Source organism: Malaclemys terrapin, chromosome 3, assembly GCF_027887155.1.
Source record: "Malaclemys terrapin pileata isolate rMalTer1 chromosome 3, rMalTer1.hap1, whole genome shotgun sequence".
Classification (NCBI taxonomy): Eukaryota; Metazoa; Chordata; order Testudines; family Emydidae; genus Malaclemys; species Malaclemys terrapin.
Genome location: NC_071507.1, coordinates 204,124,719 through 204,139,520, shown reverse-complemented (window position 1 = coordinate 204,139,520; position 14,802 = coordinate 204,124,719). Strand labels below are relative to the sequence as shown.

At 51.3% G+C, this 14,802-nt stretch overlaps 1 protein-coding gene across 2 annotated transcripts in view; it reads left to right on the top strand.

Moving 5' to 3' along the window:
* Window positions 1–14,802, top strand: part of OTOF (otoferlin) — a 202,241-nt gene that overhangs the window by 175,325 nt on the left and 12,114 nt on the right. For both annotated transcript variants that reach the window (XM_054024575.1, XM_054024576.1), the window contains 6 exons: window positions 13–144; window positions 1,620–1,686; window positions 6,023–6,147; window positions 7,698–7,832; window positions 8,796–8,933; window positions 14,656–14,783. In XM_054024575.1, coding sequence (XP_053880550.1) covers window positions 13–144; window positions 1,620–1,686; window positions 6,023–6,147; window positions 7,698–7,832; window positions 8,796–8,933; window positions 14,656–14,783 — 725 coding nt within the window. The remainder of the gene's footprint in view (window positions 1–12; window positions 145–1,619; window positions 1,687–6,022; window positions 6,148–7,697; window positions 7,833–8,795; window positions 8,934–14,655; window positions 14,784–14,802) is intronic.

Genomic DNA, 14,802 nt, shown 5'->3' with positions numbered 1-14,802 from the left:
TCGCTCTGGCAGTCGGAAGAGGAGAAGGAGAAGAAGAAGAAGAAGAAGAAAGGAGGGGGAGAGGAGATAGAGGAGGAGGAGCCAGACGAAAGCATGCTGGATTGGTGGTCCAAGTACTTTGCTTCCATTGAGACTATGAAGGAGGTAGGAGCGGGGCAGGGAGGGAGGGGGCATGGGAGAATTCACACTGCCAGGCGCGGCTGAGCGGCTATTTCATCTCCTCGGGCCCAGATTCCCCAGCAGGCTCCGGTAGCTTGGCTGCTTTGTGACACCAGAGCGGTGCCACGGTCCTGGCAAATCTGGCTCCTATGTGCAAAGGTTGGGCATTTCTGGAGCAGCTCCCAGCAGAGGATATGGACACACACATTATCCCTGAGGAAGCATCGGAGTTGACAATGAGATACTAAGCCTTTTGTCTCTAGGTCGCTGATTCTTATCCACTCTGAGCCCACTCCTCGCTGTGGCATACAGGGGCCTTTAGAGTAGACCCTCTCCCAGCCAGTCAATGCCTCCAGCATCATGAGCTACCCCAGCATCCAGAACATAACTTAGAGCAGCCTCAAGGCAGCTCTAACTGACACAGGGGTCTGGCCAACTGTCTGGCTGGGCCCAAAGACCTATGGGATGCTAAGGTGGCTTAAAGCCTCCTTTACTCCTCCTCACATGAGCCAACTCACTTCTCACAGCCCCCTCTCCATTCTCTTCCTGCCTTGTGGACATGAGAGAGGAGTTTGCAGCTGGTGTCTCATTTGGGAACAGAAATAAAACTGAGCTTCTAACAGCTTGTGGTTAGGAAAGGTCCATGGGACTTTTTGTTCTGTTTTGGTTGCTGCAGTACTGGATGTTAACTGTTATTATTTAGTATTTTGATTATTGTAGTACCAAGGAGTCTCAGTTACAGACTAGGCCTCCATTGCGCTCGGTGCTGTACAAACCCAGAGAGTCCCTGCCCCAAAGAACTAGAGCTGGGAGAAATTTTTCATCTGAAACTTTTTTTGTCAAAAAACTCCCGAGATTTTTGAAAATCTGAATATTTGCAAGTTCATGTCAAATTTGCCAAATTGCTTTAGTCAGGGGAAAAAACAACACCCCCCCCCAAATTTTTTTTTTTTAAATTAAAGTTTTTTGTTCTGACACATTCTGAGAGTTTTTGATTCGAAATGACTTTTCATTGGGAAAATTACTTGTTTTATTTTTAAAAGTTAGAAAAGCTAAAAGCTTGAAAATAAAACGAACTGTTTTGTTTGATCCAAAATAATAATTTAAAAAAAAATTGGTTCACTGAAAAAAAAAATTAAAATTTTTCGGAATGGCCAGCAAATTGAAAAATCTGTTTTATCCACCCAGATCTAGCATCAGCCCCAAAGTCTTGGACAAATTCCAGCTTACATTTTGCCTGCGTAAAACTCCCCATACGATGTTAGCCGATCTTTACTTCCTGTCCTTAATGGGGACTGTGTGCTGTTATACGGTCGCTGTGCTTCACCCTAGAGCTGGCTGCATTTCAGTGGTGCTATGTTTCTATAGGCTGCAGGCTGAAAGATATTTGTAGAAATAGAATGTGTCATTCCTGTGCCTGCCCTTCTCTGCATCTCATTGCCCGTCTCATCTCTCTCCAGCAACTCCGGCAGCAGGAAGCGGCTGCAGCAGAAGCCGAAGAGAAGGAGGAACTGGAGATTGCAGAGGGTAAATTTTTGAAAGCGACGCAGAGATCGATTACACCAGTGTCAGTGCTAAGATCTCTCTCAGCATTCGGGAAGTTCAGACCGAAATCAGAGCCTCGGCTAAATTCTGTACCTCTGGCTCCAAGCTTGCAGTTTGGGGTCTCACCACGTATTTCAGTGAGGCCAAACCTGACACATGTCGTCTTGCAATGATGAATCACGGTGCAGATGTCTGTCAGACCCAGTCTGCCTGGCTTAGATGTGCCATGGCAGGGAGACAATGCGGTCTAGTGGTTAGTGTCTAGTCTGAGTCATTGCCTGGCTGTGTGGCCTTGGGAGAGTCACTTAGTCTCTCTGCCCATCCCTCCTCCCGGGGGTCCTCTGGCTGGTGTGCGGGAAGCGCTCGGAGATCTTTGGCTCTATAGAAGTGGAAAGTAAGAATATCAGGGTTGGAAGGGACCTCAGGAGGTATCTAGTCCAACCCCCTGCTCAAAGCAGGACCAATTCCCAACTAAATCATCCCAACCAGGGCTTTGTCAAGCCTGACCTTAAAAACCTCTTAAGGACGGAGATTCCACCACCTCCCTAGGTAACCCATTCCAGTGCTTCACCACCCTCCTAGTGAAAAAGTTTTTCCTAATATCCAACCTAAACCTCCCCCACTGCAACTTGAGACCATTGCTCCTTGTTCTGTCATCTGCCACCACTGAGAACAGTCTAGATCCATCCTCTTTGGAACCCCCTTTCAGGTAGTTGAAGGCTGCTATCAAATCCCCCCTCATTCTTCTCTTCTGCAGACTAAACAATCCCAGTTCCCTCAACCTCTCCTTGTAAGTCATGTACTCCAGCCCCCTCATCATTTTTGTTGCCCTCCGCTGGACTCTTTCCAATTTTTCCACATCCTTCTTGTAGTGTGGGGCCCAAAACTGGACACAGTACTCCAGATGAGGCCTCACCAGTGCTGAATAGAGGGGAATAATCACTTCACTGGATCTGCTGGCAATGCTCCTACTTATACAGCCCAATATGCTGTTAGCCTTCTTGGCAACAAGAGCACACTGTTGACTCATATCCAGCTTCTCGTCCACTGTAACCCCTAGGTCCTTTTCTGCAGAACTGCTGCCTAGCCATTCGGTCCCTAGTCTGTAGCAGTGCATGGGATTCTTCCGTCCTAAGTGCAGGACTCTGCACTTGTCCTTGTTGAACCTCATCAGGTTTCTTTTGGCCCAATCCCCTAATTTGTCTAGGTCCCTCTGTATCCGATCCCTACCCTCCAGCGTATCTACCACTCCTCCCAGTTTAATAACCCAGCGTGCCAGGCTTCCCCAGCCTGTCCAGCCCCCACCCCCAGGACAGCCATACCGGAAGCAGGATGGCCTGTTTCTCGGATGTATTATATCCCCTTGGGCCGCACCCTACTCCCTGTTCCGCTGGTGTCATGTCATTGCCTTCAGGGAGGCTGTGGGTAACTCAGGCCTTGGCTACACTGGTGCTGTACAGCGCTGCAACTTGCTGCGCTCAGGGGTGTGAAAACGCCCCCCCCCCCCGAGCGCAGTGAGTGCAGCGCTGTAAAGCACCAGTGTAATCAGAGCCTGCAGCACTGCACGCTCGCTCGCAGCACTGCACGCTATTCCCCTCGGAGAGGTGGAGTACATACAGCGCTGCGAGAGAGCTCTCACAGCGCTGACGGCACGACTACACTCGCGCTTCACCGTGCTGCTGCGGCAGCGCTGGGAAGTCCCAAGTGTAGCCAAGGTCTCACAGGGTAGTGTAGCTCAAGGACTAGCGGACAGCAGTGTCTGCCCCGCCAGGCTGCCCTGAGACATGGCCGTGCGCGTCTCTAGTGCATGCCACCCGTGCATCTCCAAGCGCTTCACACCCCCGAAGGTGTCCACCCTAACACTGCCCTGGGGAGGCGAGCAGGCGTCATTAGCCCTGTTTCACAAATGGGGAAACCGAGGCAAAGGGTGATTAAGTGACTTTCCCAAGATCACACAGTGAGTCTGTGGATGATGCCAGGAACAGAACCAGGAGCCCTGACACCCAACCCTGTGCTTTTCCCACGAGGCATTGCTGATCACGTCAGTTGCACCCCAGCCATTCCCCTCCCCCCGTACCATCTGGGTTGATCTGGCCTAGGGCCGGCTCTAGCAATTTTGCTGCCCCAAGCGGCAAAAAAAAAAAAAAAAAGCTGCGATCGCGATCGGCGGCGGCTCTACCGCCACTTCATTCGACGGCGGCAATTCGGCGGCAGGTCCTTCGCCGCTCCGAGAGGGAGTGACGGCCCCGCCGACAAATTGCCACCGAACGGCCGAACGTGCCGCCCCTCTTCACTGGCCGCCTCAGGCACCTGCTTGCTACGCTGGTGCCTGGAGCCGGCCCTGATCTGGCCCCTCCGGGAGTCGAGCCCTTCTGGGATCTCACTCACAACTCGGGTGAGGAGCCCAGGGTGGTTGTGATCACTGCAATCGCTGCTCCAGCCAACTGGTCACAACTGTTTCTAGGTTATTTAATAATATGAAGGTTCTGAGGTTAAGTAACCTGCTGCGAAAGGCAGGCCCCGTCCATGTGTCGCCGGGGGATTGATTCAGGCTAGCAGGAAGAACTAGAGCAGCCCACGTTGGCTACGAATGTCAGTGGCCGTGTCTAACTAGACAAGGCTGGTCCGGGCTGTGCAGCAAATGGACGGTACATTGGGAGTCCATCAGGCTGGGAGGGGGCTCCAGGAATGGGGTGTAGGGACTCACCTCTGAGTTCTGGGCCCCGGTCAGTTCCCCTCGGAGGACTGATGTTTGGGGTGTCTGGGTGTTTCTGGGCAGTCCCCTTATAGGGTCTGATCCACTCTCCCTTACTCACAGAAGTCATCCCCACTGGCTGCAGTGGAGCCGTTCATCTGGGTAAGGGCTATAGGGCGGGCCCATAGATGGTACCGCGTAGCTCCCCTCTGGCTGGCTCATCACATTGGGGGCAGGGTGGTTGGTGAGAAGGAAGCTCGCCGTGCTGCTCCCATCTCTACCTGTTCTTTGGGGAGGAAGCCTGCAGCCTTGGGGCCGTCGGCCCAGCACCTCTCACCGGGTGGGGCCAGACCCTCAGCTGGTGGGAGTCAGTACAGCTCTGCTGACCCCAGTGGTCTGGTTTGCACCAGCTGCGGATCTGGCCCGTTGCATCCAGTGCGATTCAGCCGCCACATGGTCTCTGCCCGTGGCCGACATCCGGGTGAGCGGGCGCCTGGGTGTACCTGGGTGCTGGTCACTGGGGTGCGTGGAATCAGCAGCCAGCCGGGAGGAGGGGCCTGGTCTCAGCTCGGTCCCCGGGCTCTGCACTACGAGAAGCACCCGGTTGCTCCCTGCAGAACCCCCAGGGCTCAGCCTGGGCTCCAAGTCTCTTCCCCCCAGTCGCGAGGTCACTCCGGCTGCTCTTGGCACGGTGTCTCTGGCCTCCCTCACCTGTCTTTGCCAGCCATTCCCGAGCGGAGCCTGGCCCCGGGCAGCTTCCGCCCCGCATGCTCTGTCCTCCCCCTTTCACACTGCGCATTTGTCTGTCCCAGTCTGTCTGTTCTCATCTGCACGGCAAAGAAGCCATGAAAGTTGGCAAGACGGAGACAGCAAAGGAAGAAGAAATCCCCAAAGACTTCGGGATGGGGCTGGGGGAACCTTAGATCTTGGGAAAGAGTGTCCACAGTTCCCTTTCGAACAAACCTGTGTTGGCTGCCTGGGTAGCACACTTGTTCAGTGTGTATCGTGGCTGCTCTGCATAGAGGGTAACAGCCTACTACTGCTGCCACCTAATGGGATTGTTCCTTTGGCTCCAGTGGTCAAGCTCTGTGCTGTGGGCTGAAGATCTAGGCTTCGGACCTGCTGACAACCCATGCTGGGGTTTGTTCCCCATGCTGCAAAGCATCATGGGTGCTGGGAATGGAGACTTACTTTGCTCAAGGGCAGTAGGATGGCAAGACCTATTGGGGTAAATAAGGTGCCCTCGATATTTTTCTTTCAACTGAGACTTAAAACTCAGTTCTCCTCTCACTTGTTCCAGTGTAGCAATGGTGACTTCTGGGGAGTTGCCCCTGGATCTCACCTGTGTGAGAAGGGAATCCAGCCCTTCGTGAGAGCTCCTGAGACCAAAAGGACATTTAACCACTGGTCCATCAGCAAATGGGACGTTACGCCCCCGGGCGAGGTTGTGCCGACTGACCTTGCCCATGTAAGCTGTAGGTTTAGCCGTTGGCTGTCAGCTTTCATGCACACCATGGTTGAGTGTCCTGTGTTCATCCCACCCCCACCCCCCATCTCCACCTCCTTCCCACTCGTCTCTCCCCTTGGACTCAGAAATCAAACTTGATGACTCTCCTATGAAAGGCTCCAAGGGCCAGGCAAAGACCAAGGAGAAGGTCAAGGCGCCCAAAGAGGACAAGAAGAAGAAGCAGCTACAGCCACTGGAGGCCCCTGAGAAGAAGAGCAAACAGAAGATTGACGAGCTGAAGGTGAGTGCCAGCCACTCAGGGGCTAGGGTGGGTGCCAGATCCCAGCCTGGGGAGGGTCTGGTGGCCCCTGGGAGCAGCCATTTGTCCTGAAAGCGTTACACCTCGTAAGGTACAAAGTAATGCACACTGGGAAAAATAATCCCAACTCCACAGACACAATGATGTGTTCTAAATTAGCTGTTACCACCTGAGAAAGGGATCTTGGAGTCACCATCGATAGTTCCATGAAAACTTCTGCTCAATACTCAGCAGCGGTCACAAAGGTTAACAGAGGGTTAGGAACTGTTAGGAAAGGGATAGAAGATAAGACAGACACTCTATAAACTTGTAGTGCTCCCAGACCTTGAATACTGCATGCTGTTCTGGTCGCCCCATCTCAAAAAGGATAAAGCAGAACTGGAAAGGTTCAGAGAAGGGCAACGGAGATGATCAAGGGTACGGAACGGCTTTCCGACGAGGAGAGACTAAAAAGATAAGGGCAGTTCAGCTTAGAAAAGTGACGACGAAGGAAGCGTGTGATCGAGGCCATACAATTATCAGTGATGTGGCAAAGGTGACTAGAGAAGTATTGTTTACACTTTCCCAAAATATAAAAACTAAGGATCACCCGACGAAATTAATAGGCACTTGTTTAATACAAACCAGAGGAAGTACTTTTTCCACACAACACACAACTGACCTGTTGAACTCATTGTCAGGGGATGTTATGAAGGCTAAAAGTATAACTGGGCGCAAGAAAGAACTAGGTAAGTTCATGGAGGGCAGGTCCATCAATGGCTATTAGCCAGGATGGTCAGGGACACAACCCCAAGCTTGGGGCAACCCTAAACCTCTGACTGAAGCTCGTAGTACAAGACAGGGGTGGATCACTCCATAATTGCTGTTCTGTACACTCCCCATGGAGCTCTGGTACGGGCCACTGTTGGAGACAGGACACTGGGCTAGATGGACCATGGTCTGACCCAGTATGGCCATTCTTATGTTCTTAGGGCTGGAAGGGGCTCAGATAATGCAGGGAGGAGGAGATAAGAACCCAAATAGAATAGAGCCCAGTGGTCATTGCCATTGGCGTTTCTCTCTTTGTTTGTGCGGGTCACGGGGAAGCCAAGGTTAGTGTCAACACAGGACGTTTCTCGAAGCTCTGCCATGCCGAGCAGTGAGATGTGCTACACTGCGGCACAGTCTCCCAAGGGCATGGAGGCAAACTGCCTCACTTGCTCCAGTTACAAGGGGACGTGATAAAGCCCTGGAGAAGGTCCTGCAGGAAGCAGACCTGCACTGGCTACGGGAGGAGCTGGGCTGTAGTCTGGCTTTTCCTTCTCTGCTTTCTGAGGCCACGTCTGGCCCTGCAGTTCCCTGGGCAGCTCGGGAGTCATCCCACACGTTGTTGCTGTTGGCTGGGAATTACCAGCATTAGGCGCCCCATCCCCAACGGCATTTCATGGGAGTTGGGAGCCCACTGCCCTCGGGCGCTGTGGGCTCCCAGCCTGGGCTGCTGCTGTTGGCACGGGGAACGTGGCGCCCCACGACTTTCCGCTTCGCCTTCCTAGGTCTACAACAAAGAACTGGAAATGGAGTTTGACTGCTTTGAAGACTGGCTGCACACGTTCAGCCTCTTCCGGGGGAAGATCGGGGACAACGACGACACCACGACGGAGGAAGAGCGGATAGTGGGCCGGTTCAAGGTGAGTCTGGCCCAGCCGGGAGACCCCCCTGCGGGCAGGGACATGGATCAGATACAATAGAAATCAATTCACAGGGAACCCAACCGAACTCTGCTACGGTGCCTTCCACCCTGCTCCCTTGGAGTGTTAGCCCGTTAGACCGAGTAAGCTCTCCTGGGCTGAGACAGATCAGTACACGGACGGGAGACCTCCAGCGGATCTATCAGCAGGACTATTCTGGGCTCAGAGCTGCTTCTGGAGAGCGCAGGGGTGGAACCATGTGGCCTGCCCTGTCCACCGTGGGGTAACACCCTCTTGGTCACAACCTGCCCCAGTCAGTCAGTGATGTGTCTCTTTAATTCCTGCAGTATCCACATGGTCTGGCCGCCACATAAAGCCAGTGCCCAGACCCAGAGTGTATCCCTCAGCAAATCCTTCCCTTCCCCAGGCTTCCCAGATTACGGGCCAGTCCTGTGACTCCTCCATTGGCCTGTTCTCGACTCAGACTGGTATCCCTGTTGACGCCAATGGGGCTATTGGCTTGAGTGGGACTCACTCGAGCGAGGAAGGGTTTACAAGATTTGCCCCCCAAAAAGGTATTTCACAAGGGTGTGGAATCACAGCCCGTCACAAGCTGGGCTGGCTGGGAAATGGGTTTTCCGTCCGGCCAAAAGTGTTAAGATTTTTTGGAGGGGGGGTGGAATTCATCCCCAATTGGGCGGCCCTCACCCCCGGCCAATCAGACTGCGGACTGTTTTCACGGGACTCACCAACACGTTGCTGCATCCTTGATGCTATTTTCTCATTCGCTCTCTGAACCCACCTCCGCTGAACTCAGAGGTGTGACGGCTGGAGCCGAGGGCGCTATGGCTCTGGGCTCACCCCAGGTTAACGGCAATCAGGATGTGGCCCGTAGGGGTGTTTGGTCCCCAGGCTGAGCCCTAGGGTGGAATCCCACTCTGGACGTGTTTTTTCTTGCCCCAGGGTTCCATGTGTGTTTACAAAGTGCCGCTTCCCGACGACATCACCAAGGAGGCAGGATACGACCCCAACTTCGGCATGTTCCAGGGGATTCCAAACAATGACCCCATCAATGTGCTGGTCCGAGTGTACATCGTGAGGGTGAGTGTAACCTGCCGGACAGCGTGGGCTCCGTGGTCCATCCCATGGAGGATGGATGTGTTAAAGTCAATGGTTTGAACCTCTTCAAGGAGGAGCGAGTGGGCAAGAGGGGAGGAGGAGGGGCGCTCTATGTCAAGAACGGCATTCCCTGTTTCCAAGTCGGTGCCAACACGTATGAAGATGGTCAATGTCCTAACAGATAGAGCACAGGTAAGGCCGGAGTTGTGTCTGCTACAAACCACCACAGCACACTCGGGAACAGGACGACAGCTCCTTAAGCACCGATCTCTAAAGCAGTGCTTCTCAACCTATTTATCATTGTGGTTGCATATGCAGCCCACAAAGATTTAGCTGGGCCGCAGGTTGAGACCCAGTGCCCCCAGCCTAGACCCCCCCCACGAACCCCAATGCTCAGCACCCTCTGCCCAGAGACCCCTCCACAGAGTGAGGCCAGGAGTAGAGAGCTGGGTGTGGGGCAGGGACTGTGCGGCAGGCCAGCCAGGAGGATGGAGCCCGTGGCCTTTAGCACACAGCTGAGCTGGGCCGCAGCTGTGTGGTAATTGGGCTGCATGCAGCCCACAGGCCGCGGGTTGAGAACTGCTGCTCTAAAGTGTAGGTAAAAAAGCTGTGTGGTCACAGGGAACTTCGATTTCAGTGACTCAGTGTTTCAGCTGCCAATGTTACACATCCTCAGAATTTCTTAATAGTATAGATCAGTGGTTCCCAACCTGTTCCGCCGCTTGTGTAGGGAAACAAAAACAACAAAGAGTCTGGTGGCACCTTAAAGACTAACAGATTTATTTGGGCATAAGCTTTCGTGAGTAAAAACCTCACTTCTTCGGATGCATGTGTAGGGAAAGCCTCTGGCGGGCCGGGCCAGTTTGTTTACCTGCCATGTCTGCAGGTTCGGCCGATCGCGGCTCCCAGTGGCTGCGGTTTGCTGCTCCAGGCCAATAGGGACTGCGGGAAGCGGTGGCCAGCACATCCCTCGGCCCGCGCCACTTCCAGCAGCCCCCATTGGCCTGGAGCAGCAAACCGCAGCCACTGGGAGCCGCGATCGGCCGAACCTGCAGACGTGGCAGGTAAACAAACCGGCCCGGCCCTCCAGGGGCTTTCCCTGCACAAGCGGCGGAACAAGTTTGGGAACCACTGCTATAGATGATAATTTCCTAACTCAAAAACATGGGGGAATTCTATATTAAACCTTATCCTAAACAGATAAAGAGGAACTGACAATAGAACTGAAAATTAATGGTAGGGTAGTACAAGTGATCATGACTTGATCATAGTTTTAATGTGCAAATAGAATAAAGTCCAAACCAGTGATATATATTCTTGATGCTTTGAAAGGACCAGTTTCACAACATTGAAAAAAAGTATGAGCCAAATCAGCCAGGAGGAAGAATTTAATCAGAAAAATGTGAATGATAATTGGAAATTGTTTAAGAACACTTTACTAGATACCCAAAAAGCTACAATTCCACAGTCAAGGAAGAAGGCTGTACTGGTTTAAAAAACAGCCTGGTTACAGGGGAAGTGAAGACAGCTATAACAAATGGAAAAAATGGGAAGTTGATAGTAATGAATATAAATTGTAATTGTAGACAATTGATAAGAGAAGCAAAGGGACACAAGGTGAAATCTGTGGCCAGCAGAGTTAAGAACCATAAGAAAGAGTTTTTAAAGTATATTAGGAACAAAAAGAATCTCAACAATGGTACAGGTCCATTACTAGATTTAACAAGGTAGAATTATCACTAATGCAGAAAAGGCAGACATTTTCCATAAATATTTTGTATTTGGGATAAAACAGATGGTGTAGTCAAATCATATAACACTCTTTCAATTCCACTAGTATCTCTGGAGGATGTTAAAGAGCAGCTACTAAAGTTGGACATTTTTAAACAGCAGGTCCAAATAACTTGACTCCAAAAGTTTTAAAAGAGTTGGCTGAGGAATGCACTGGGCCATTAATGTTGATTTTCAATAGGTCTTGGAGCACTGGGGAAGTTCCAGAAGCCTGGAAGAAAGCTAATGTTGTACCAATTTTTAAAAAGGGTAAATGAGATGACCTAGGTAGTTATAGGCCAGTCAGCCTGACACTGATCCCAGGCAAGATAATGGAACAGCTGCATACAGGACTTGATTAATAAAGAACTAAAGGAGGATAATGTAATTAATGCCAATCACCATGGTTTTATGGAAAATAGATCATAGAATCCTAGAATCATAGAAGATTAGGGTTGAAAGAAACCTCAGGAGGTCATCTAGTCCCACCCCAACTAAATCATCCCAGCCAGGGCTATGTCAAGCCGGGCCTTAAAAACCTCTAAGGAAGGAGATTCCACCACCTCCCTAGGGAACCCATTCCAGTGCTTCACCACCCTCCTAGTGAAATAGTGTTTCCTAATATCCAACCTAGACCTCCTCCATTGCAACTTGAGCCATTCCTCCTTGTTCTGTCGTCTGCCACCACTGAGAACAGCCGAGTTCCATCCTCTTTGGAACCCCCTTCAGGTAGTTGAAGGCTGCTATCAAATCCCCCCTCACTCTTCTCTTTTGCAGACTAAATAAGTCCAGTTCCCTCAGTCTGTCCTCATAAATCATGTGCCCCAGCCCCCTAATCATTTTCGTTGCCCTCCGCTGGACTCTCTCCAATTTGTCCACATCCTTTCTGTAGTGTGGGGCCCCAAACTGGACGCAGTACTCCAGATGTGGCCTCACCAGTGCTGAATCAAAGGGAATAATCACTTCCCTCAATATGCTGGCAATGCTCCTACTAATGCAGCCCAATATGCCGTTAGCCTTCTTGGCAAAAAGAGCACACATATCCAGCGTCTTGTCCACTGTAATCCCCAGGTCCTTTTCTGTCAAATAACTTGACAAGAACATAAGAACAGCCAGACTGGGTCAGACCAATGGTCCATCTAGCCCAGTATCCTGTCTTCCGACAGTGGCCAATGCCAGGTGTTTCAGAGGGAATGAACAGAACAAAGCAATTATTGAGTGATCCATCCCCTGTCGTCCAGCCCCAGCATCGGCAGTCAGAGGCTTTGGGACACCCAGAGCATGGGGCTGATATATGTTTTTGATGAGATGACTAGTTTGGTTGAGAGAGGTAATAGTGTTGATGTTACAGACGTTGGACTTGGTAGCACAGAACATTTTGATTAGAAAACTAGGCCGATATACCACGAATGGGACACATTAAATGGATCAAAACCTGTGACCTGATAAGACTCAAAATGTAACTGTAAATGGGGAATCATCACGGAGCGGGTGTGTTTCTAGGGGGTCCCCCCATGACAGTGCCCACGGTTGTGGGGCACCTCACCACCACCTGCCCTTAAACGTGAGGCAGCCTTGCCTGTGAATCAGCTCCCTGAATCCCCCAGCCTCTGGCAACACAAGCCCTGCTCTCTAGCCCGCTGCAGGTCTCGCTGTCTGTGTGCACACGCCAAGCCCCGGCCCGCTCTGAGCGTTCCCAGTCATGTCCAGCACCCTCTCCACTGATCACACACAGAACTAGCAGGGCTGCCCTCCCCAAAGGAACAGGCCAGGCCAGCTTGAACGATTCATCTCAGCCAGCATTCTGCTGAACACCACAGCTCTGAGATACATTGAGAGTGACGCAAGAATACGTTTGTTACCAAAGACTAGAGATTCAGGAGATAGTGAGTGAGGAGACTGGAAACAAAGGGTTACATAGCAAATAAAAGCACAACACGCTTTCTGGAGACTAAACCAGGTTACCCTCCTGTCTAAAGAAGTTTCTCTCACCCAATGTCTCCTGCAGCCAAGGTTGGCTGAGATCCGTTTTTCATTAATGTAAACACACCGTCCATTTCCTTCCTAGGTGCGGGATGAGGGCGGGGGTCTTCTTTGCCTCTCAGTGTACCCCCAACATTTCATTGCCTTTCCTCACAGACAGGATAATCTGTGACTTGTTTTTCCTGTGTGCCGCTTTCCCTGTTGACGTCACATCTCTTCGTTAACGTTTGACTGTGTATGTAAAATGGGCATCTGTGGTGTTAGATCACACAGCTTAATCTACATCCCAACAGAGAAATACACATTTCTTCCTTCCTGTCGTATGGAAAACCGGTTCTTCGTCTTTGCTGGTGACTAATACCTTGATGCAGACTTTAGAACATATGTCCTGTATATATTCAAATTCCTTGCATAGTATATCTATATACATCTCTAACTGATGACGAGGACAGGTCTGTTCTGCTCTGGATCGCTTGGTAAGCTGGGCGCAAACAAACAATGTGCGTTTTAATACGGCTAAATGTAAATGTAACCATCTAGAAACAAAGACGGAGGCCGTACTTCCAGGGTGAAATCAATGACTCGGAAAAAGATTTGGGGGAGGGGGATGGAACCAGCTGAAGCTGAGCTCCCAGTGTGACCCAGGGGCCAAAAGAGCTCATGTGATCCTGGGACGCATAAAACAGGAGAATCTCTAGCAGGAGCAGAGAGGTTATTTTCTCTCTGTATTTGGCCCTGGTGGGACCGCTGCTGGAATCCTGCGCCCAGTGCTGTGCCCACCGTTCAAGAAGGAGGTTGATACATTAAAGAGGGTTCAGAGAAGAGCCACGAGACTCATTAAAGGGTTAGAAACCTGCCCTACATGATAGACTCAAAGAGCTTAATCCCCGGGGAACAAATATCTGACAATGGGCTTGTCAGTGTAGCAGACAAAGGTCTAACAGGATCCGATGGCTGGAAGTTGAGGCTAGACCGATTCAGACTGGAAATAAGACGTACATTTTTTACATGGTGGATAATTACCCATTGGAACAATTTCCCAAGGACTGTGGTGGGTTCGCCATCACTGGCCATTTTTAAATCAAGACTGGCTGTTGCTCTAGTTCAAACAGGAATTCTTTGGGGGAAGGTCTGTGCTATCCAGGAGGTCAGACGAGATGATCACTTTGGTCCCTTTGCCCTTGGGATCTGCGAATCGCCGAGAGCGTGGTCGTATTGTGAGGGGAAGAGCCAGAGGAGAGCCAGAGGTTACGAAGAAGAGAAGGGTGGGGATGAGGGTGGGCGCGAGGGAGCTCAGGAGATGAGATGGGATGGGCTTACTGGGGCAAGTGGCGGTGTTATGGGAGGAGAGTGGATGAAAAACTTCTGCATCTGTGCCAGGAGAAGGAAGCGAGAGTTGTAGGAGAACCAAGGGGTCAACCGATTAAATGAATAGGCAGCAGATTTAAACCAAACAGAGGGAAGTATTTCTCACACAACGCACAGTAGGCCTGTGGAACTCATTGCCAAGGGACATTGTGAAGGCCAAAAGTATCACTGGGTTCAAAAAAGATGCTTTAGGCACAACAAATCCTGCCTCTTGGTGGGCGCATTAGACTAGATGACCCTTGTGGTCCCTTCTTACCCTCTGGTCCTATGATTCTAAGAATTAGATACATTCCTGGAGGACGGGTCCAATGGCTATTAGCCAAGATGGTCAGGGTTGCAACCGCATGCTCTGGGTGTCCCTTGCCTCTGACGGCCAGAGGGAGAATACTGGTCTAGATGGACCATTGGGCTGACCCAGTTACGTTCTTCCGACGGACGGAGGGAAGTCAAGTTACAGTTTGTCAGTTTTGTCTTGCAAGAGACTTGCAGCCAGGCTGCAGAAAGCGAACGCGTGGCTGGTGTGGGCCACGTGTACCCAGGGAAACCCTACGGGGACACAGCGTGTCTCATGTCTTCCTCACAGGCCACCGACCTGCACCCAGCCGACATCAACGGGAAAGCCGATCCCTATATCGCCATCAAGCTGGGCAAGACGGACATCAAAGACAAGGAGAACTACATCTCCAAGCAGCTCAACCCCATCTTCGGGAAGTAAGGCACTGCAGCGTTA